The 25,603-nt window shown below is 31.0% G+C and overlaps 1 protein-coding gene across 2 annotated transcripts in view; it reads left to right on the top strand.

Moving 5' to 3' along the window:
* Positions 1-25,303, top strand: part of LOC125065996 (sodium-independent sulfate anion transporter) — a 32,813-nt gene extending 7,510 nt beyond the window's left edge. For both annotated transcript variants that reach the window (XM_047673869.1, XM_047673870.1), the window contains exons 2-13: positions 2,624-2,837; positions 6,790-6,985; positions 8,199-8,338; positions 10,190-10,270; positions 12,261-12,424; positions 14,874-15,028; positions 15,855-16,016; positions 18,796-18,908; positions 19,619-19,792; positions 22,491-22,641; positions 23,256-23,429; positions 24,234-25,303. In XM_047673869.1, the coding sequence (XP_047529825.1) occupies positions 2,637-2,837; positions 6,790-6,985; positions 8,199-8,338; positions 10,190-10,270; positions 12,261-12,424; positions 14,874-15,028; positions 15,855-16,016; positions 18,796-18,908; positions 19,619-19,792; positions 22,491-22,641; positions 23,256-23,429; positions 24,234-24,430 (1,908 nt within the window). In that variant the 5' untranslated portion in view covers positions 2,624-2,636 and the 3' untranslated portion in view covers positions 24,431-25,303. The remainder of the gene's footprint in view (positions 1-2,623; positions 2,838-6,789; positions 6,986-8,198; positions 8,339-10,189; positions 10,271-12,260; positions 12,425-14,873; positions 15,029-15,854; positions 16,017-18,795; positions 18,909-19,618; positions 19,793-22,490; positions 22,642-23,255; positions 23,430-24,233) is intronic.
* The last annotated feature ends 300 nt before the right edge of the window (positions 25,304-25,603 follow it).

Consider the following 25,603-nt stretch of genomic DNA (forward strand, 5'->3'; position numbering starts at 1 on the left):
ATTTATTCCCATTATTATTCGATTGTTATAAAAATAATAATGCTAGTTCATGTTTAGGAAGATTTTAGTTAATTTTTCAAGCGAACTTCAAATCGCAAGGCCTTTCAAAGTGATGCAAGCAATATAAGTACCAAAGAAACAATTCTCTTCGAAAATGTCGTACGATTAATGTAATTTCAATTACTTGTTTCAGTACCAAATCGAAATTCAGTCCAATTGAGAATTGAACTTTGATAAGCTCGTTATTAAGACAAACTAATCAGGAATCCGATTATACTATAACGCATTGAATAGTTAGATTCAGGAATATAAAATGTATGTTTGCCTTTCAAATATTATGCAAACGAGTTACCTACGTATAGTTTAATTCGGTAATAAATTCTAATAAGATAATACTAAGTGGTTAAACAGTAAATAAGTACTTCCGGTCCATTACATCATCATTTCGCTAACCACAAAATTACATGTACATTTACTAGATAACATGTTGTATTGGCCACATGCAATTGCTTTAGCTCTGTATTGTGGACTAACTGACAATTCAGCAAACACAGAGTTAATGAAAATCCTCAATCCAATAGTGCATAATTGGCCCGGCAACCTGCCTGGCGGAACAAAGAGCCGTGCGACATTGTCTGCTATAGGCTTATTAGCTCGATGTACCATCAGAGTTAACAAAGCGAAACGCAATGTTATATAGTACAGCAATGATAAAAACGCTCGTGTTCCGTTAATTTTTGCTGACTTTTTTCTTTCTTAAAAGGCCCATTGACGCTAATTGACGCGAACCCTTCGAATCCCTCTCCACTAGCCCTCGTGAAACACCGTTAAACGGGAAAAGAGTATTTTCTATTTTACTAGAGTTCATCTAATTTAAATTTTGTTTAAAATTTTGTTAATCATCTCACAAATATAGTATTACTTGTACAACCCGATGTATCGTTTTAAAGGGACCGACTCTATCCAAAATATAGTAATAAAACGGAAATAGAAGATATTATCGTCCACACAACCCTTTGTACCCGTTCATTATTCCCTTCACGTTTGCAAATGGAGAACTTTGCGTACTGTTGAACACGGAATGTTACTCAAACAATAATACCTATAAGATCATCAGTTATTTTATCGCCGTTACGTAAGAACTACTTTCGACCTTTTGGTTTTCACTAGCAGTGCTTAGAATTGGAATATTTATTGAGAAATGGGAAGTGTATAACACAAAGGGTCTTAAATTAAATTAACCCCCGATATTCCCTACCGAGAAGCTTTGTAGGTTATTAAGGAAAAGGCTTACATCCGTCGCCTTCACTGACGCCCTTTCAAGTCCATATTGGCTCAAATCACGAATCCTTTATTAAGTAAATTATATAGAAGACAATGATATGATCGATGTTATATTGCTAAAAAGGTATAAAAATATTGCATGACAATACCCCATACTAGAATGATATAGAAAATAAACTGACACTTGGATGTAAGATTTTTCTTTAAATCAAATCGAATGAAGTATATGTGCCTTAAAAAGATACAAGTTATTCTACAACTTTCTATTTGTAGAGCTAATAGAATTTCCTACCTTACGTGTTCAAGCATTCCAACATTCATTAAATTTAAAAAGTTTCTTTGTATGTACACGTACTAACTACTACTGTATAAATTAAGAGTAACTTCGAAAGTTATTTCCTACCAACTTGTTCATATTATTTGAAAATTAAAATTTCCTAGTAAACTAAAACAAAAATAGGCAACCAATGAACATCATATCCTGAACTTTGTTGCCTATGAAGGTTTTTAGTTCGTAATCCGTACTTCACAAGTGTACTCGTTCTAGGTCTTGGTGGCCTAACTGTTAATCTGGCTACTCGTTTTCTTTGTCACACTACTAAAAAATAGAATTCTCTACTAGCACACGTGCTCTCCTCCTCTAATAACCTTCAAACGAGACGTGAAGAGGAATTATGCGGGCCGGCATGGCGAGGGCGGCTAGAGCAGTTAATTCTTCCTGATTGTACTGACCGCCTTGCGGTTCACGTTTGGACTCCGCTGCCGCTTACCATCAGGTGGAATGGAGTAATATGCCTACCCGGAAAATATATAAAAATATTTTTTTTTTCTCTTTAGTAATTTTGTCTGTAATGTTTTTTTTGATGTTTTCTGCCTATTTATATTGTTTAACTCCAATTTTGCGACTAAAAACTCCAGACATTAAGGAAGTAACGTCTTAGATCCTGTGGCTGCGACCTTGGTTTGACGATAAAACATCGTCATTCGATATTAAAATATATATGATAAAAATTTTCAGTTTTAGTAAACGTTAGTTGTCAAGCAGGATATTGATATTTAATTGTAATTTGTAAATTTCGACAAAGTTGATTTTCTTGCCGGTTCTTATCAGTAGAACAGAACCAAATTTAAACCATTAATGACTAATGTTGAAATAAAATGTGTTGTTAAATATTTAGAGCAGGCCATCCTAATACAAGTAGTAGTCCTTACTAGTAACTTACTAGGTTTGGTTCCTAACCTATTGTAGATTAAGTATACAATACTTTAAACATTTTAATTATAAAAAATATAGTATTAAGTATACTTAATAAAATAGATTAATTTTTTCTTTTAACAGGTAAATAATAATCATGTCTTCGCCATCAAAGAAACGTTTCAAGAAACAAACCTGGTGTTCCAGATTGATGTATAAAAGATTGCCCATTGCACAATGGCTTCCCGAATACAATTCGGAAAAAGCTTTAGCAGACTTTATAGCTGGTATTACAGTTGGGCTTACTGTTATCCCACAGGCGCTGGCTTACGCCACACTCGCTGGACTGCCGCCTCAGGTAAGTGAAATGAGTTCCATTACCTTATTATAATATGCTCTTAAGTTTAGCATAGCATTCACAAGTATTACGCAGAATAAATCAGTAACCCAGATTCAAAGTACATATACACGTTATAAATATATGCTTTTAGTATAGGAAGATACCTATACTAAAAGCATATATTTATAACGTGACCATGTAAAGATGTCTACTGAAAAGAAAACAGGCTGATTTCAATATGGGATATAGTTTTGTTTTACTATAGTGGATTTTTGTACTTGTGTGTCAAGTCGTAAAAGTGAAACCCTTAATTCAGTTGGTTCGTCCCGCAGCTTTCTTTTCCCCAGAGTTTACAACCTATCACGATGAAATTTCTCAGACAGATGTGTCTTGAGAATCGAAAACAGCCGTAAGAGAAAAAATATTTACGGCCGTCCATTAAATCGATAAAAAAGATTTCCCCTCGGAAAAATTATTGTACAACATAAAATATATATAAATCTAATGAAAATTTGGTGCTTAAACTTGCATTGATAACAATTATTGGTGATATACTATGTATCTTTACATTATAGCAATATTAATAACAAATTTGTATTAATAGTTTACTCAAGTGTTTGTACTTATGTTTGGTTAGGACCATTTCAAAAAAGGAAAGTAAAAATCAAAATATTTAATGATCTCGCGGCTTAAATGTAAAAATAGCTGTGTAAAAATACTATTAAGTTTAATTCATCCGTACGAAATGAGTTTCCGTACAAAATTATTAGTATCTTGGATTAAAAAGTTGAATGAGTGCATAATGTTACTATTAATACAAATATTTGTTCTAAGAACAGATTAAACCGCGATCGTTGGCATAAATCAAGTTCTTTACGGATTGTTGTCGCAAACATCCCATATGTTAATAACCCCGTGTCATTACTTATAACCCGGTGACCCTTGCCGTCATCACATAAAATGTCTTCATTTTTCAGTAAATCATTTTCTTATTTTTTTATTGAATCATTTTTATTCATTGTTGACTTTTAAAACATTGAAGATTTTTATTTACTTTAATCGTTTTTTTAAAGGAATCAATCAAAGTTTTATTTTAAAATAAATCGACTAGTTTGGATTGAGAAATGTTATATAAAAAATCTACTTTCTAAATTAGTACAAAAACACTTAAAAGCGAAAAATAACAAACAATAAAAAAAATCAGGTTTCATTAAAAGGTGTAATTACAAATTTGTCTAATATCGGTGTCTAACCCTTAGAAATTTAAAACATTAGTAGCTAACTTCTTCAATCATATCAATAAAAGCTAAGAACATCCAAGTCGGTATATTTATATTTCAAGTGATTTTTAAAAATACTATATACATAACCTCATTTTTTTAGTTCAAAACAAAACAGCATGGCGTATTTATTTTCGAAGTGATAATATTATTGTTGGTTAAACGTAAACAATGTAACTTTGGTTGGAATTTAATTGATAAATGTTATTGCTTCAATTATTATTTTTTATATTATTTTATTGGTCTCGTTGACCTATGTGTGCATTTTTAATGTGTTTACTAAATTTCTAACAAACATCTACATGATACTGTGATCAATATTGAGCGACTATTCTCTTGCTAATTCTTCTCTAATAATGATTCAGTAATATCATTCTCTAATTGCTTACAACTTTACTGTCAATGAACTGTTCTATGTCAACCTCTGATCTTAACATATATTTATGATTATAAAACAAATACAACAGAACTAGGAATAGACTTATACTCGAGATGGACCGTAATATAATACCAAATCTAAAATGCTAAATTAGATTTGTTACACTACTGTTATCCTAGTACAATTTGTTTCTTTACAAATACACGAGCATCACTAGAAACTACAACTGCAGGAAAATATCATAAAGCGACCTGCATGTGTCGGACACATTCTGCTATATTAAAATGTAGAGCAACTTTGTGGAATATACTCCAACCATTTGTTTCCTAAACAGAAGACTAGGCCTTTTCCTAGCAATGGTATATTTACCAGCTTAACGTATTCTTACTGCTTATAAATATTATAAAAGAGTATAGTATAGACTATTTGTTTATATCTGTAGTACTTGATCGGTAATGTAATTGAATCAAAGTTCATTAAACATCATTGAAGTAAACGATGCTTCATTGGCACCGTAGACAATCGTTCATAGAAACACAGCTGAGCTAATTTTATTTTCTACGAGCTCTTTACAATACATTGTTCATTTGAAACTTTGACAACAAGTATAACAAAACCATTACATATTTGTTACCTCTTTATTGATTGTTAAGAAATACAATATTTTTCTATACACTCCGTTGTCATTTTGCATTTTATCTCAGAAAAAGAAATGGAAAATTAATAAATCCATCAACAGCTACCAACCTAATTAATGTCGTTAAATATTTATGTTTATTATTCTGTTGTGCAAAAGCATCACAGTAATACTTTGTATATCAATAAATCATAGTAATGTTCTAGTTTGAAGCATGTTTTAGTCGGTAACTAATTACAGGCAAAAAATATATAATTTCTTAGATCACGTGGTTAGCAGGGCATTGACGTTGTGAGCAGCGGTTTATATAACAGTTGCAGTGTCTATGGGTGAAGAGAGAAAGTGTTGAATGGCAATTCAAAAACTATTCGTTTCAAAGCAATTTGTAATCATTTATTACTTTTATGACTATGTATCTGATAGTTATTTACTCAATAGATTCCAAACATGTTGAACAGCTTTAACAAATAGTGTTGTTAGATTTTTAATGAATTACAAAATGGATGACAACACCGACAGTTGAATAAAATGAATTCGAATAATCAGTCGTTCATTTTTAACGCATAATATAAAGGAGTGAATTTATTTTATAAGTAATAATAATAATTGTCTCTGACGTATTTTTTCTATTATCACGTTTAGTATTATTTTATACATTTGTGTATCTATGTTTAGTATATACAATTCATTCTCATATTAAAAGTTGTCATCATTAACGAATGATTCATGAAGTTGGCAAAAGTGATCGCTGCCGAAATTACCACTCATTTTGTTGGAATGAAGAGAAATGAATATGTTTTATGAGACCGATATTTTGCGCTATTTTGCGTTTGTCCTACCAATTAACAGTTATGAGTGTGGACATTACAATTAACGAATTATTTATTATTGAAATATCCGCACTGTGGGTAATGAAAAACGTATATTAATCTGACAGTAATTATGGTTAATCAAAAGATGCCAAATATTTTACAATATAATACGATCATTTAAAATAGGTTTTTAACACATTTTTATCAGCTTGACCTGTATGTATCTATGTATCGGAATCATTGCGTAATATTCGCCCACTTCAAGACGTCTGATGAACTTGAAAATTGGCACGCGTCAAAGAGGTTCAAGATCTAGTACCCTTTTATGACTTTGGCACACGTACTAATGACCGATGACAAAATAATATAATATTTTGACCTACCTTATACTTAACCAGGATTGTCAGAAATAAAAATGAAATAGACTGGTATTAAAGCTTCTCATTGTCTATACCAATCGAAGGAGGACTAAAGATAAATAAACCTTAGGTTTAAGTATGCCACGCTAATAGTTCAGCTATTTTGTGCGCTACTAACAGCTGATTAATATATCTTTACTTATAATACCACACTATTTCACGACACTACTTTTATCCACTTTAATTTGACTTCCTCAGTTCCGATAACAGTTTTGTCGACATTCAAAATGTCATTTTATTATTCAAAAGCAATAATATCACCTCACTTTGATGTCAGATGTTGTTTATTTTGCTTTTGTCGTCTTGTGGTTGGAATAGACAATACGAACCTTGAATTTTATTTTTCGCATTTTTCTCGATTTTTTTAATCAATTATATTATTAGTCTGAATTATATAAGGTATCTCTGTATGTTTTAGTTTTGACAAGATTATTTTGTTTCAGTACGGTCTCTACTCTTCGTTTATGGGATGTTTTGTCTACTTAATTCTTGGTTCGTGCAAAGATATTACCTTAGGTCCAACAGCACTGCTAGCCCTCATGACGTACGAACAAATACAAGGACGAAACATTGATTATGCAATATTATTGTGCTTCCTAACCGGCGTTGTTCAACTCATAATGGGAATATTGCATTTAGGTATGTAGAATGCATTTTATTATTATTTACATATAAGATCAACGATTATAAATAATTAAGATTTAGAATATGCAAAGAAAACAGTTCAATAACTTTTTCTCCGCTATTCTTATACCAATTTTCCTTTTAGGGTTCCATACCTCTAAATTTAAACAAGGAACACTTATAAGGTCACTTCGTTGTCCGTCTGTCTGTCTATCACTCTACTTTCAAACAAGACCCCTTTTCCCAGGAACGCATAGAGGTTAAAAGTAGAAATAACACCAAATACTCGGTCACTTGGACCTGTGAAAATATCTAACCTTTTAGTGTATGTAATGAAAAGATATTCCCGTTGACCAAAAAATTTAGCAAAAAGCACTATCTAGTAGCACACAAGTATAGGAAGAAATCCGAAAATTTGTTGTTACATCGGTATCTGTTTATCAATCTTTCCGGTGGTGCGGAACCCTCAGTGCGCGAGTCAGACTCGCACTTGCCCGGTTTTTTGAGTTTGATTGTCATTGACGAGTGCTAAAAGTCTGCAATACTAGTCGAAGAAAAATGTTCGTAACATGAAAATACATATTATATATTCTTTCTGCGACTTTTCAAATACTCTTAAATAAATCGGTAGCTGAATAACTATTTTTTAACCTAAACGTTTAATATTTTCCCCGAGTAAAGGTTTGTTTGCAATATTTTGTCGAATAGCGAATAACTTAGGATCAATGTGGCTTCGGATTGGCCAAAATATATTTGCACTGAAAATTCATTGGTCTAGCATATTTGAGACCTCGATAGAATTCTGAAACAGTGCGAACAAGTCATAATATTCGTTATGGAACATGGTGATAATTGAACACTATGGAAGTTGGCATGATACTTCGAAAAAATAGCACAATAGCCAATTTACGTATTAATATCAAATTATTATCGACGACATTAGTATGAGTGACGCTCGTGCGTACAAGATATCTTAGTGTGCGTGAGACGACACAAAAAATACAAAATAGATTATATAATATGTATTTTTTTTTAATAATTATTTATTGTGGATGAAGCGCCTTTGTACTTGAATATTAAGTTATTTAAAGTAAAATTCTTAAGTTATATACACAATAACTTAGTAATCACCTTTAAGTGGCACTTTGCACGTCTCGTTCTAAATAAAATTTATTAAGATATAGTATGTATATTATACTTGTATATTACAAAGATGCTCTCTCAACAGGTGTCCTCATAGATTTTATATCAGTACCAGTCACAGTAGGTTTTACATCAGCCACGTCTGTCATTATCGCCGTGTCTCAGCTCAAGGGATTACTGGGAATTCAGTTCAAATCAAAGGGTTTCATAGATACCTTGAAACAGGTAAGATATACTTTATAACTTTAGAATACAATGGAATACAATTTACAATTATATATGTATTTAAAAAAAAATCAACAATCTGTTATCTATTTGACAAAAAATATTAACATGTTAAATTATATTTATTCCTGTCAGCGTTTTTTTGTGTGAAGTGTGTCTTATGAAAACCACAAATTCATGTTATACCTATTTCTTAGATGACACGCTTAAAGAAATCCAACCAAACCGATGTCATTAGACAAAAGTTATTTCAGACAGGAAATAGTTCTGACTTTACCATATGTTTATGAATGTTATGATATACAAGCAGCATTCCGACATCGTCTCTTTGAAATAAGTATTTTATTTACGTCCCAATCGTATCGTCACCAATTAGATAAAATCCAGACCAGGGACCATAACAAACAAACAAAAAAAAAATCATCGAAATCGTTCCAACAGCTTAGGAGTTCAGTTACATACACGTGTACAAAAAAAAAAGATGTATTCCCTGTGACGTAATACAATAAAATTTCATTTATGGAATACAATGAAATATGATATAATCGATGCCCTTCGAAAGTCAAAACCAATTGGCAGAGTACATACGAGTATAGTACCTTTTGATTGGGTTGTCTTTCAGTCATATCATATTTTCGTCGTGTTTTGTTTTCGAAATATTGTACTTTTAACAGCAATTCTAACAGTGCACATGACTGAATGAAACTGAGCGTAGTGATAGTTTTTATGTAATTGTTGTTGTTGTTATCTGGTAATAAACTCCTAAGGGTAATAAATACATCGTCCATATCGTCCTGCAGAAACCCCGTTAAACTCCAATTTATTTATTTTTTTCTTTTATTTTTTCGTTGAGCTGAAATTTTCCTGACGCGTACTTAACCAATGTGCACAGTTTCATTTTTATTTAATGCAAACTTTTGATGGTAATGAGAAACTTAGGTAACGTAAACCTGATTTGAAAAGCTGACTATGCTCTGGGCAACGAATTATATTTTTTTTTTTACAAAATTATATTTAACTTAAGTGTTTGTATAGTATTTATCTGCTATTCTTATAACGTGAAAGGGAACGGCGTATAATACCAGTAATAATACTCTTTATAACCAAAAAAAATCAAACTAAAAATGTTGTCAAAGATACCGTGATATAAAGCTTAGTTAATTAATTTTGCTTTGATTTATATAAATAAATCAAAGCAAAATTAATAATATTAAACGCGTAATAAGCGTTAGGGACTTAGTTAATTATCATATGAATCATAAAAAATAACACACTATGGGTATATTTTTACAACTGTGGTTTAACCCAAATCGACCCTTTCAAGCAGAAATATTTAGTACTGGTATGCTGATTACAATATAATCTACTATGCTATTTTGTATGAGCTTAAATATAAAAATACAATTAAAAATAAAAATTTGTTTAATTTTTTTGTTTTGACAATTTATTTTTCATATGACAGTTTAAGCCAACGAAAACTTGGCCCCAATTTGATTGAAATATTGACCCCTTATCGTAATCTAATTGAAACGTAATAGTTGCCATTTGCCGTCCTATTCTACTAATGCAACGATCCAGTTGCGGTTCGGTCAAAGTAGGATCGGAATGTAATCAGGATGGTATCGTAACCGATACAAATAAGTAGAATTGATCCTCATTTACGAAATCGTAAGCTAAGTTTAATTTTTGTGAGATATTATTAAACAAAAGTCGAAATTATATATGAATAGATTAGGAAACTATAATTACCGGTATAAGTTAGTAGAATTAACCCCCTGGCGATGGATAAGAACAGATGAACGTATATTGTAGTCTAAATCAGTTTATTTCTGTAATATATATTTTTTTAAGGTTTTCATCAACATTCCGAACGCTAGACTGGCGGATAGTACATTGGGAATTTCGTGCATAATTATACTTCTTTTAATGAGGGTAAGTGTTAAATTATTTCTTTTGTTTTTCCTTTTATATTGTATTGCATACTTAGTCTAATATAAAAATACACATTAAATAATCGTTCGACTGTATTATAGTCTATAAAATCCCACCCAAAACAATTTTATGAGACTTTTATATTGAAGATATATTTAAAAGTATTGGATTACCCCACACTTTATGACCGAAAGCTTTGTGTAATACAGACCTTACGTACATCGTAAAACGCACGATTAATTAATCGCCGTATCGCGTGCATTGCGTGATAATGCCTATCTTGAGATTATATATTTTAACAATACATATTTATACTCCTTACGTTATATAAAATGTAATACTAGCTGTATTACAGTGCCCAAAATAATAATATTTTATAGAGCCCTTTTTAATGATATGACTCAAAAAGTAAACACTTTACGTTAAACAATATACTTTTGCATAATTAAAAACTGTTTTAAATATGGCTTTATTTTTCTTTTTATAAAAAACGCCTCGTCAATAAAATAAAAATTACAAAAATTAAATGTCTAAAAAGACGCAATATTAAACACTTTACAGTCTAATATAAACATTCATTTCTTGTTCTTTAAGGTACTGTAGTATTAATCCACAAACGTAACGTAACGAAAATTCAATCTCATACGTTACAGTAATTTTAGCTTATATCAATTTGTTAAACATAATTGCTGTGTATTCGCATTTCGCCCTTTCACCTACCAGAGTATGTCAAGTGAGATTACATCACCAAACAGAATCCTTTGACAAAGCTATTAGCGACTGTATCAATGTACCTTCACACGATAACAGCGTTACAGTCGCGATAGTGACGCGCGTTTGTTTTCATGTCACTAAAGCCACTGTATTAGTGCGATTACTCTTCGCTATTCAGACTGATAATACGCCTTATTTGTGTTTTTATCATTTCATTTGTTTTTTTTTTTTTAATATTGCAATTTTTTCTGAAGTACCATAAATAAGATTCCTTGTCGAAAAATTCGTCGATTTTAAAAATGGAACAAAAACTGGTTCAATTTTAAATCACGTGTTTGAAGTTAGCATCTCACAAATAAACTTCAGTTACAGTGGCATCCAGCACAGTTCTAACGTTCTTGATAAGTTAAAAAATAAAAAATCGGAAAAATCTAGAGACCTCTTCGGAACTTTGCTTTGAAACTTGTAAAGAACATAGATCTCAATGGATTTCGACTTTTTGTGTTGTAATTCTCATAATTCGCGTATCATATATGCATATCATATTTAACAAACATAATCATGTAGATATAATATACTTGTATTTTACTATATGTATACACAAATTTGATATAAGAATTATTAACCCGTCATAATATTTTAGAAATTTAGTGTCGGGGCCGCTCTTGAGGCCTCGGGGGCTTTAACTGCCCCTCCCCTAATCCGGCCTTGGGCGCGTATCTCGAAATGAATAAAGCGTTAGCATCACGACCATATAAAATTATATACTATCAGTAACGATTATTATCAATATATTAATGTCTCGATAAGAATCTCTCGTAAACATATGTATTTTTTTCCTACATAAACAACCCTAACCAAACCAACTAAAGATATAAGAACATGTAACAAGATATTTAGCCTGTTAATTTCCCACTGCTGGGCTAAGGCCTACTCTCCTTTTGAGGCGAAGTTTAGAAGCATATTTCGCCACGCTGCTCTAATGCGGGTTGATTGATTCACATGTGGCAGAATTTCGTTGAAATTGCACACATGTAGGTTTCCTTACGATTTTTTCCTTCACCGCCGAACACGAGATGAATTATAAACACATGAAAATTCAGTAGATTCAAACCCGCAATCGTCGCTTAAAATGTACGCATTCTAATCACTGGGTCATCTCTCTTAAGATATAAAGTATTAGACGAAATAAGAATTTAAATATAGATATATTTTATACCTTTATTTCATCACACTTCATCCTATTCAGAAACTGTATAAACGCTTTTGTTTGCAGAAAATGAAAGATATGAATACGTCGCCGAATAAAAAAAGTTTAAAGAAGATATTATGGCTGTTATCAACTTCGAGAAATGCTATAATCGTTCTTGTATGTTCTGTAATGGCTTTCACATGGGAATCGCATTCGGTATCGCCGTTCAAACTCACCGGAACTGTGAAGTAGGTTATTACTTTTAAATTATTTTATTATTGTCATTATTTATAGTACTTTGGGAATTTCGATTGTAATAATAATTATTTTTATTAAGGTAAGTGTTTATGGTTTATGGTAACATTTTTTAATTGACGTTTACAAATTGATTTTGTATCTGTGCTTGTACATATACCGTAAGTTTGACAGTGTCTCAATTAAGCTGCGTAAACAGTTCTGCTATACGTATGTAAATGTCTTCTCCATCGCACATGACATTGGCGAAATAATCTGTGCCCTCTTGGCACAAAAAAAACGTATGTAAACCGAATAATTTCTCAAATATAGTTTAAGGCTTCACAATGCCCACATATTCGTCGTGCCCACTTGGAGGTCAATTTCATTGCTTACTGTCCAATTATAAATTAAAAAGAAAATTACATTAATGTCGTTATATATTTTATACATAAATGTCATTAAAACAATTAAAAGTAACGTTATTACCCGTTTATCGTTACTTATAACTTAAATAAAGAAATAAAATAACATTAAAATTCTTAATTAACGATAAGCGTTTCTATGAAATGTAAACTTACAGCATTGTTAATTATACATTTTATATTATTCGCATTATTAATAAGAGTATAGCGTAAATAAAAAAAATGTCGCAGGTCATTGACCCAATCTCATCAAGGTAGATTTTTTATTTTTCATAAATTGGTTTTTTATGTTTTCATTTCCTGGACAATTATTTCCTCCAAGTGACTTCCAATTTTACGAAAAATAAATTGATAAATTGCCGTGAATTAGAATATGTTGCTAAGATATCAGGCACCTTTCAATTGATACAATTATAGAAGATGATAATGATCTCATGACCTATATGTTCCCTCATTCATTATCCTATGGGGAAGTAAATTAGATGCGATCGGAAATAGTTCATCTTTCCGAGTTGCGACCCACATGGGTGGGTGGTATATTTACAGAATTTATCAAAATAACTCATGGAAATAGTTCAAGTTTAGGACGGAAAGTGCCGTCCACTTTCCGATGTGCTACCCACCCACGTGGATCCATTTTCAAAATTTATCGAAGAAACATTTTTTTTTAATTATTTCCCGAGGTTTGATCTCCAGATCTCGGGATTTGCTGCCTTATAAGCCACTATACCAAAAAAGAAGTTTATTTTTACATCTTTAGCAATTTAAGAAAGCTATTGCTCCTATTTTGTCAATTTGTTGCGTGTCACGCATACGAATATTTCTATACAACATTATTTTTTTATTAATTTGTATGTTCATTTCATATTATAATTGACTTTTGGCCTTATTATCATATTTCTTTGTATGTATTGAAACGTTTATTGTCTTAACGCTATTAGATTACCAATGAATAAATAAAGCGCTGATGTATAATAAAAATATTATAATCTTTACTTAAGGTCATAGGCGTCTGTGCTGTTTCCGCTTCGCATTCTCAAGATTCAAATTAGCAACTTCAGTTTATTGATCAGAAAAGATCAGTCTTATATCGTTGATATTTTTTGATTTGAAACATCGGCGTGACTTGAGGTCGGACTCGCATCTCGTGACACAAAGCATAACGCTCTTTTGTTCTGTCATGCCTTCTCAGTTGCTCTCTTCCGAGTGCAAGTGTTTCCTTGCTAGTATTATTATAATAATAAAAAAATATTTATTTTATAAACATTTTTGTCAATTTCGCTGATAAACGAATGTGTCAATCTTTGTTCCCATTAATGCAAACTACGATAAGATGTTTTCCTTCATCGAACATGTAACGATTAATAAACACTAGTGAATTACTAAAGCTCAATGCTTGGCCGGAATTAAAACCTGCGATAAACCTTCAATCGAGGTCAACGCGTTGTCAACCATGCCATCACAGTTTTCTTGTATATATATTTATGATTAAAATATCATATAATATTCGAATGTTTATTAAAAATTGAGCAATATAGTTTAACAAGTTCATAGAAACGTCCTTCGTTGGTTAACATACTTTTGAGCCTCACAAAATATATAGACAAATGTAAATTTATCATTCTTCTATACATATATAACGTGCAGCCTGTTTGCGAAAATGACATAAAGGAAATATTATGTCAGCCACAAACATCCTGAAGTTCTTCTCAAGTTATCGTCAGTACTCAGTATTGTTGTGTTCCGGTTTGAAGGGTGAGTGAGCCAGTGTAACTACAGGCACAAGGGAAATAACATCTTAGTTCCCAAAGTGCATTGGCGATGTAAGGAATTATTAATATTTCTTACAGCGCCATTGCTTGTATATTGAATAAATAAATTTGATATGATTTGATACCAACATCTAATTCTAAATATAATTGAGATTGCGTTATACTATATATTTGTAATTATTGAATTCGATTAATTACGAAAACAATAAATACTTCGCTTATTTGTAAGTTTAATGTTTTATCCTACAATAAGCGATTTGTTCTAGAGAAGGGCTGCCCTCGTGGTCAATTCCACCGTTTGGCACTGAGCACGACGGGAAAAATGTGACGTTTATCGAAATGTGCTCAGAATTGGGTTCTTCAATAGTACTTGTTCCAATTATCGGAGTACTGGGAAATGTCGCTATTGCTAAGGCATTCGGTACGTATTGTGTTATATTAAGTGATGTATTTCTAGTACAGGCTGTTCGCGTAAATTCATAATTAATTCTATGTTGTGACATTGTTCGTTATGCTTCTTTATATGATTTAATAATTATTTTTGAACATAATTATAAAGACAATAGCGATATAGTTTACCGACTGTCAAGTGATGCTATAGTCGTAGGTTTGATCTTGAGCCCTCGAGCTTTTACGTTTGGAGGTTTTATATATTATTATTAAGTAGAAATTTCTTGTCGAAATATTTAAGATACTCTCGTCAAGATTAAATGCCAAACCTAACAGTTGTTGCGTAATCTATACAAATAAATATAATTGAAGTGGCTGTCAGTGATTTCAATATGACTGGCTCCTTTTAAGTCACGACTATTTGTGAATCACGGAAACTATTTTTTTTTTTATTTAGAACTACAGCTGCTGACTATACTAATATTATGAATAAGTAAAATTTGTTTGTTTGTATGTAGGGAGTAAACTCCGGAACTGCTAATGTAATTTATGATTTACTGGTAGAAACATACATTATTCCCGAGTGCTATAGGGTATATTTTATATTTATGTCGTATAATTTAATTAAAATCTTTTTCAATAAATTGCACTCTTACGAAAACGGGGCGAGTCGCTCGTATTTCACATTTATAATTCATATAAGAATTATGTACGTTTTGCTAGTTAAACAACTAAATTGATTAAAAACTTTTTAAACAATATTGGTTTTTTTTTTTAAAGTTTTTCGCTGAAATTATGCAAAGATGTCAAAATATCTAGGAATCACAAAACATTTGGGACTGGTTATTTTTTTGCAGCTAGTGGCGAATCGGTTGATGCCACGCAGGAACTACTAACATTATCTCTTTCAAATGTCTTGGGCTCATTTGTAAGCGCAATGCCGATAACTGGCTCTTTTTCACGCAGCGCGGTGAACCATGCCAGCGGCGTCGCAACGCAATTTGGAAGCATTTACACAGGTAAATTAAACATTTATTTTACTTGGCTATTTTTATCAATGTAGTAAAATAACAGCTGATTACCCAAAGTTCTACCATTACACTAAGGCTCAATTTCCTCGGGAACGTAACCCCCATTTATGATGGAAGCACATGGCAGATTTTCATCGTTTCACTTGAAGATTAATGTTATCATTTATCGCTAAGCATGAAATAAATCTTGTGATTGAAATCAAAGCACTTGCCCAGAATTGAACTCGCCTCCTTCGTTAATGTCACGTGGTCTAGTCACACGTGTATACATCATGTATACTTTATATAAAACAAACAATATACTAGGTTATGAGGGGCCCGGCAGTTGTGAAACATTGAAATTGTTAGATATTGAAATAATACGTTATTAAAGATAACAAATAAATTTAACAAAGAAGAATTACGTTAATATAAAGTTTATATATATATATATAATATTATTTTTATCTTAACGATAATATTTAGCAGAAAATGTATACACACATAAGTGTAGATAAGTTCGGTAAAGATTTTTAAGAGACCTTTCGCCTCAAATCCAAAACTTGACAATCATTCGTGCGGCGCCCCCTAACGCAATTTATAGCTTGGATTAATAATAATAATAATAATCTTTATTTGAAAAAAATATAAGCATTACAGTTATTACACCAAGTCGTTTATATCTACACTAATTACTAGACAATTTTTTAAATATTCTTACTAATTTGTCTAAAAATACTACTAAGGACGAATGAAATAAAATTTAGTAAAAATAAAATTTATAAAAAAAAAAGTAAACAAAATAATCTTAAATCTATTCAGGAACTACAAAACATCTTTAAAATTCTGGAATATAAAGAATTGTTTGAATATAGAATTAAGAAAGGTCTAGAAAGTGACAGTAGAGAGGGATGCCAGTATGGGAGCGTCATGTCATTTGTCGTTACGGCATATGTGTCGCCCTCACCTTATTTAAAAAAAAATGCACTACGTACTACTTTAGTGATAAAACCACATTAACGTGTATTTTATTAAAATCGTAATTTTTTGTTTGTGCAATATATAATACATATATTAATTAAAAATACATAACATACATGTATAATTGTATTTAACTAACATGACTGTATTTTTAGACATTGAAAAAGAGTAACTACTGAGTTTCTTGCCGTTTCTTCTCGGTAGAATCTACATTCCGAATCGGTGGTAGCTTTACTCTGAATAGTTTATTAAATGACGATTGAAAAGTGCTTGTAAAAGCCTACTTGAATCAAGAATATTTTGATTTTGATAAGACGTGTAAATTGACAAACTGATGGTAAGCGATCAACACCGCCCATAGATAGCGGCGCTGTAAAGATTATTAGCCATTCCTTAACATTGCGAATTCGCCGTCAATCTTGAGAACTAAAATGTCCCTTGTGCCTGTAGTTATAGTGGCTCGCTCACCCCTCAAATCGGAACACAACAATACCAAATTGATCTTTGGTGGTATAACAAGTGCTGTAAATAGTCTGTGGTACCTACCCAGACAAAGCTCTAAGCAATATGGTTAATTATTTAAAATTATCATTGTTTCAATTTCAATTATGTAAATTAGAACAGACTTAACTGCCAGTGCAGTAGTACTTAATGATATTGTAAAATAAATATAATTACTTCTTTTTATTATTCGCATAAATCAAATTTGCTGTTTTATTTTACTATCTATTATAATAATTCTAGGCCTTGATAGTTAGATTGGATGACGTTTACCAACTTAATTGCTTCTGGGTTTTTTTTTTATGTATTGTTATTGTCAATAAATAATTAAACGAATATTTAAGTTACAAATTAGTTTTTTTTAATTTGTTAGAATTGTGTTTTTTTTTTAAATAGTGTAATTATTATTATTTTTTATTATTCGCACAGTTAACTCTTTTATAACTTATAGAGGCTCTTTCAATACCTATTAGGTATGAAAGAGTCAAGACACATTTTTTTAAAATGACTAAATCGTTTATTTTTGCGTAGTATTTTAGGTTTTTTTTCGTATTAAATTACCTTCTTTAATAAATTAATAATAATTTAAAAAAAAAAACATTTTTTTTTCATTATAAGTATAGTGTTTGGTCTGTTAAGTAATCTGTAATGCTCTTTCATGCCACTTCTCCCCAAAATCGATCACATCCACCTTTAAAGACGTATCACTTTAAATTTTACCCACATCAGATATTAATTTTAAGTGTTTAGTGATAAGTCGATGGTGTAACTTTTTCAGTAAATAAAATAAATAAAAAATAAAATAAAGTGCTTCTTTAAAATCATTAATCCTTATTCATTTCTTATGTGAATGTAATCTTTACGGAAAGTTAATAATTTCTAATGCCATATAACCAAATACATTCGCCAATTGTAATTGTTTTTTTTTTTTAATTTCTCTATGCTACAATTAATAAATTATGTCGTAGGTACTACATGTCAAAATCGCTAATTATAGATACACTGAAAAGGTGATTATTTTTATATTTATAACATATATATTTATTTTATAACAAATAATACACGCATATGAGTCCAACACGAACAATATTAGAGTTCGGATTATCGAAAATCGATTAAATATTTAAGAGTCGGCTTCGGGGTTCGAACTCAGGACCTGAGTATATAGGTTTCGTAGCCACTAGTCCAACAAAGTCATTGGACTTAAATTCATGTCATATATATAAAATTTTTGATTAGTTCTGTGTATTTATTTAAAGGTATTTCAATGTATGATATATTTTTTATTTACAGTATTTCGTTTCAGGTATATTGGTACTGTTATCTTTGAGTCTCCTAACGCCGTACTTCTATTATATTCCGAAAGCCTCGCTGGCCGCCGTTGTTATATGCGCGGTTATATTTATGATTGAATATGAGGTTTGTATAAGACATATTTTATTAACGTTAAAAAAGGTTGTATATAATTTAGTATTTATTGTAAAAGAAAGGAATGTAAGTGTAATTAAAAAGGCAATGAAAAATGTCCGAATTTCATTCGAACACAATACTCATTGATATAATTATAGAAGATATACTTCGATTTTCAAATTTTAGAATGTTATCCTATATTTATATGGTTTTTTTTTTATATAGAGATATAACCGCCATGAATATTTACTTGCGTTTAAACCATGCAGTGATTTTTATAACCTCAACTTCTATAATCAAATTTTTCATAAACGAATGTATTACTTCGTTTAGTTTAAGTTATTTTCATTGAAGATTAAAATCTACATAATTATTTAATTTTATCCATGCTCCCAACGTCCACTAGATCACTTAAATTACTTCTACTTTTGTACTTTCAAAGATTTCCAACGTATTTTATTTAATTTTATCTATCAATAATATAAACTTTTAATCGCGTTAAAATTACTAAACATATCGGTAAGAGAATATGACCAAATCACCGAATCGCGTTCGTAGATGGTTATAGGCTACAATTTTTTTTAAATTTAGTTGATTCACCTTTTCAATTTAATGTCCAGTGTCGCGGAAACGCAACAACAGGATACTCATATACATTAATTAAAAAAGCAATCTAATATTTGGTTCCTTATTAATTTAATTTGTAATGAATGTTGTAGGTAGTGAAACCGATGTGGCGCTCGCGACGCGCCGACCTCGTGCCGGCGTTCGCTACCTTTGTTCTCTGCCTCGTCGTCGGAGTGGAGCTGGGTATAGTCGCTGGAGTCCTACTGAATGTTATATTACTCCTGTATCCGAGTGCTAGGCCAACTATGGAAGCTGAAATTGTAACGGTAAATATTCTATACATTTCTAGTATTCTCAGCGTACTTGCCTAGGTGTACTTAGTGCCTTATTGTTCAAAATCCTCGAAGTAGTAAGAGGTAGGAAGAATGGACGATATACATATATATTATAGAACTATTAATATTTCTATTCGTTAAGGTATTGTATATTTTTTCTAGGAATTGTGACGTACATACTTTCATTAATAACTGGATCACGGTAACTGATATTTATCTGACTAACAGAGTTAATAATTATTTTATAGAACAATTTATACGCTTTTATAACAACAAACAAAAACGTCCAAATCGTTAAAAAACGTTTGCATTATAAAGGTAAACCCACATAAAAACCACGAATTGGGAATTGGAGTCCTTAAGGGGAACGATCGCGTTCAGGCAGTTTCTAATAAAAATAAAATAAAAATATCGTAAAAATTATTAAATAAAAGGGTTTCTCCAGTTACTTTCGACAATTCTTCTAATATTCGAAGAGTTTTGACAGTAAATAATTAATTTTGTCTATACAATAATTGTAACATCATAGTAAGTCTGGTTATTTGAAAAGTGCAGCTATACGAATTTCTTGCCGTTTTCGCGGAAATTATGATAGTGTTGAAATGTTGCCAATAGAAAAATGCTTTATTGTAAAGTGTACTCGCATAAAATAAATTTGATTTGATTTGATTATACTGTAGAAAGGTTTTAACCTTGATTAAGCATTAACTGGTTTGTTGTATAAAACACTTCAAAGTTTATTCAAACGCAGTTTTAATGATGTTTTTTTGCACTGCCGATCAAGATAAAAAGATAAAGATCAATAAAGTTATTGCGTTAAAAATACTGCAATTGCTTTCACGGATAAGAACCATGCCTTACTTATCTCTCACGAATTCTTCTTTGCGTTTTTCACTTGTTTTAGGATGGTGTTATTGTTAAAATGTTATTATGATAACACCTGTGAGCAATATCTAAATCTAATCTGATTTCCTCAAATTTAAGCAGTCCGATAAGAATCACAATAAACGTATCATATTACGATATAATATTTAATATGCAGATATTTAACAGATAAAATATCATATTTGCGACAAAATTATTATCATTCAGCCATTATCAATAACAGTTATTAAGAACAGCATTGAATCTGTGACGTAATATCAAATCAAATAGATGCTTATGACAGTTTTATAGGTATTAGGAAAACTTATCCTGACGTAAATTACCGATCAGATAATTATTTGCCATTCTCTTTGAATGGTAGACAACATATCGAGAAAAGAGTAGCGTCCAAAACGGACCAAATTTCGTACCTTAATAATAGAGGCTTACATCATTTACAAGTTACCACGTTTTAGCATTGTGGATTCGAACTGATATATATCATAATTTATAGTTCTAAATAAGTTTTATTACGAAAAGTAGGGGACACATTAGATTCTATGATTGCCAACACATTTAACTTATTCAAGTAATGTCTGTTACGATGCTGTAATGTCAGATGACGAAACCGTCATCTTGATTTTTATGAGGTCGATCTACTCAATCTCTCTTAAAAATTCTTGTGTCTTTCTATCTAACTCTAGTCTGATATGTGTACATATTTTAATAATGTCAGAGTTATATAATGTAACATTGTATTCTATTTGATAAACGGACTAGTGATGGGAAACAGAAAATATAACATATATATTTGTCGATGGAAAGATGGAACGCGTAACTTAAATTCAAATTTTAAAAAAAATTACCTTATTTTTGTGTTGCGATTTAAATTTTACTTTGAAGGAATAAATAGTCTTAAAATTTTCGGATTACGCTCGAATCTTTAGAGATTTTCGTATTTTACGTATTTTTTTCAATATTTTTACAATTTTTAAAATCATTAATTTAAGAAAATAATATGTTCTTCATTGAAAAGTTATGTCGATCAGAAAAATTTACATCTCTCAAAAAGATCAAGTTATCTTGTACAGGGTATAGTAACTAATTCTTGTAACTTCTCGACGTATTCGGGAAGATTCAATTCCTATCGTCATAGAACGGACGCTGAAACAAATGAATTAACGCTCAAATAATAGTATTTGTCATGTATCTTGCAACTATATTTGGGATTGTATTAATTTTTTTTTTTGGCAAATTAAAATACGTATATTCAAATAATAGTCGCTTATTTATTACGTTGGCATTTTAAAGTGCATATTGCGTAAATTTCAAGGCCATCGCATTCACTATATACTTAATAACAGCAATAAACGTTTTAGTTACGCTTGTAAAGTTAGAACTAATTCTGTAATATAACTTAATACCGCTCGATTGTGATAGCATTTATAAGGTTATTAACAATCATTCAGTTTATATTTCACTAGCTTGGACTCGTTTTTCGCGTTAATTTTGGATTCAATGTTCCAATAGCTGGAAGAGAATTTACATGCATATGCATCCTTGGTCGAAATATAAATAATCTCTGGAATTAATTGTCAAATTGTACTTTGGTTTCGATACTTTGTAAGTCAGTTTCAAGAGAATTTTCCAGTCAAATAAAATATTTGTCAATTCTTAATGGTAAATGTCCGAAAAAGGTTTGCGATTGGGACTTTTACCACCATTCACTTGATAAATATACATACATAAATATATATATATATACTTTTTCACACAATATTTATTCTAACTGACAATAATTCGCATACACTTTATTTTATTACAGAACAGCACAGGATTTAGTTACCTGCTGATAACAGTAGGAAACAGTCTATACTTCCCTGGCGTGGAGTATATTCGACAGTACGTCAGTCGAGCCGCAAAAAAACAGGGCGGCTGTAGCATGCCTGTCGTAATTGACTGCAGATATGTATTAGGTAAGTAATTTTGACTATTCGATTGTTTTAAAACAAAACCCAACCGATATGAAGCCAGCTGATTGTTACAAGGGTTTGATGCAAAGTGTAAATAAGTAATGAGGCATATTAAGTGTAATAAAAAAATAAAAAAACATTCATATTATGTGAATCAATATTAACATCTATAATAAAAATAATTTCGCACCATTTATACGTTGGAGGCGTGCCAATGATGAACCACCTGGTGATAAGTGGTGACCTTCACCCATAGACATTGACGCTGCAAGAAATATTCACCATTCCTTAAAACACCAATGTGCCACCAACCTGGCGAGGCGAGGCGAGGTTGCACCAAGACTTACTATATATGCAGTATAATAACAAAATTCGCATCGTTTTTTAGTTTTGCCACCTAAACAGTAAACAAACAAACAAAACAGTAAAAATCAAAATACATATACTTTATTCGCGTACGCTTTTACAGGCACTAAAACATCATTTTACAGTACTGTGTTAAACGTAAAGCTACCACCGGTGCGGAATGTATGTAGATTCGATCTTGAAGAACCACAGTAACAAGAAACTCAGTAGTTATATTAATGTAAATTAACTAATGTTCGTTTTATTTTTAGGTGCCGATTTTACCGCAGCCAAAGGTATATGTGCACTATCAAGCTCTCTATCGTCACGTGGTCAACCTCTGGTTCTATTGTCTCCGAGGTCGAGCGTTGCATCGGTGTTCAGCGGAGCTGGGTCGAACGTCGTTGTTGTGATGACTGCTGCTGAATTGGACGCTACATTACAGAGTAAGGAAGCATTTACTGATATATCCTACCTTTCCATTAAAAGTCACATTTACATATTAATAGAATAGTCTAGAATATTTATTGCACACTAATTCTATGTATAAATAAAAATAGTGTACAAAGGAGGTCTCATTGCTTTCGGCAATCTCTCCCAGGCAACCTTTAATGAAAGAATTTATGAACAAATAAACAAATTTGTGAACTATACTTATGAGAACCATCACCAAAACGCATTTCTGATAAAAATGGTGTCAACTCAACTGAATAAAATGGGATATTTTGATTAGTATTGTCGTTTATCTTAAATGGCTTAAGAATTGTCATGGAATGATACCAAATATTTGTTTAGTGTTAGAGATTTTATATTTCTATTGGATTATTAATTAGCCTAGTGGTCTCTGCTATGAATCCTGACCGTTTGTAAGTTTAAGGCTAGCACCGCTGAATTGTGCTTATTTGTGGTCATCAATCATCTCATAAGGAAAAACATCGTCAGCAAAGATGCAATTTGCAGATAGCTTGCATTTTTTTGGAATAGTCCAATTAAAGTTGGTAGATTCGAATGTGGCAGATTTTCATACGGCACGTATTTGTTGTCAATGAAATAGCGTGGTAGAATAAGCTCCAAAACTTCTCCGTAAAAGCAATGGACATGAGCCCAACAATTGGACATTTACTAAAGAGATTACTGTTACTTCATTTTAATTATATAAAAAATAATGAAATTAGTCTTTAATTATAATAATTGTACTCATTAAAATATTTCATAATAATAATTGTCTAAAAATACGTTATTATTTACAGATCTCACGGGCCAAGTACCTTTATCTGAACTGAACGGTGCTGACAAGAAACGAATAACGCCACCGCCATCCTACAAATCATTAACTCAAATGGACGAAGAATCAATTGAGGTTATAGTAACCGAAGATAAGAACACGCCTCTACTCACCAATTCAATATCATGCAAATCTTTACCGAGAGAAATTTACGATACATGACATTATTTTAATAATAAATAATAATAATTAGAAAGTCAAAATAAGGCTAATACCAGTAACTTTGTATTTCTAGTGAGTAAAAATCGATGATGACGTGTATTGACTTATCTGAGTCTGTAAATTCTTTTATGATTTAATAAATGTCTAGATTTGGACGGAATAGTACTTATACAACGTAAATGGCAAACATATTCGGAAAGTTTTCAATATGGCTCATTTACGCCATATTCAAAGTCAGATGAACCTGCATGAATAATTCGACATAGTCACTCCCATTTCGCATATAAAAAAAAAAAACAAATTCAAATGAAACCCAAATTCTTTAATCAATCTTTGATAGATCAATATTAACGCAGGTTCACAAAGTACACACACCGCATAATTATAGAAACATTAAAGCCTTAATAAATTTAATCACAAAATGTCAGTAGCGTTTATGTCATTCGAGATATTTATTCAAATTAACGGCATTTTTATATTTTATGTCTACATAAATATAGTTCAAGAAGATTTTAATTTCAGCTAAGTGAGTCGATTCTATGAAAATAATGCAAGTTTTTATATATACAAATTTACCTTGTGTTACCACTATACAAAATGCAAATTGTGACATTTTTTATGGAATTGAAATAAAATAATTGATCTTACGTTTACATCACATTATAAATAATTACCATTGATTTAGTTACCAATCATACCTCACAGATAAAATAGAATTGTTGCTAAGTTTCATGTTTTGAACATTAATTTATTATCTGTGTATGCTAAGGGGAAAACCTTGTATACATTATAGAATATTACAAATCGTATGCAGTGTAATATTTTAAGATTAAGTGTAATCGGTCCAGTTTTCTTTAAAAGAAAATAAATGGTACTTAACTACGATAAACTTGGTTTTATTTCCATATTTAGTTTTAAAAATTATTTTTTCAAGTATTTGCCAGCGACGTGAAAGATGAACTCTCACTCCACTTGTCGATTCATTTAATTACACGTCAAATATGGAGATAATATAAGGTAAATAACGAACAATTTGTAGTTCGATTAGTATATCATCACTCTCCCAAAGTGGCATTTTGAAACAATGTCAATCTCATCAATATCAACGTCGATATAGCAAAGTAAGAACATATAGATTGATCGTGATTTAAAAAATGATTATTCCAGTGTATT

The sequence above is a fragment of the Vanessa atalanta genome, chromosome 8 (genome assembly GCF_905147765.1).
Source record: "Vanessa atalanta chromosome 8, ilVanAtal1.2, whole genome shotgun sequence".
Classification (NCBI taxonomy): Eukaryota; Metazoa; Arthropoda; class Insecta; order Lepidoptera; family Nymphalidae; genus Vanessa; species Vanessa atalanta.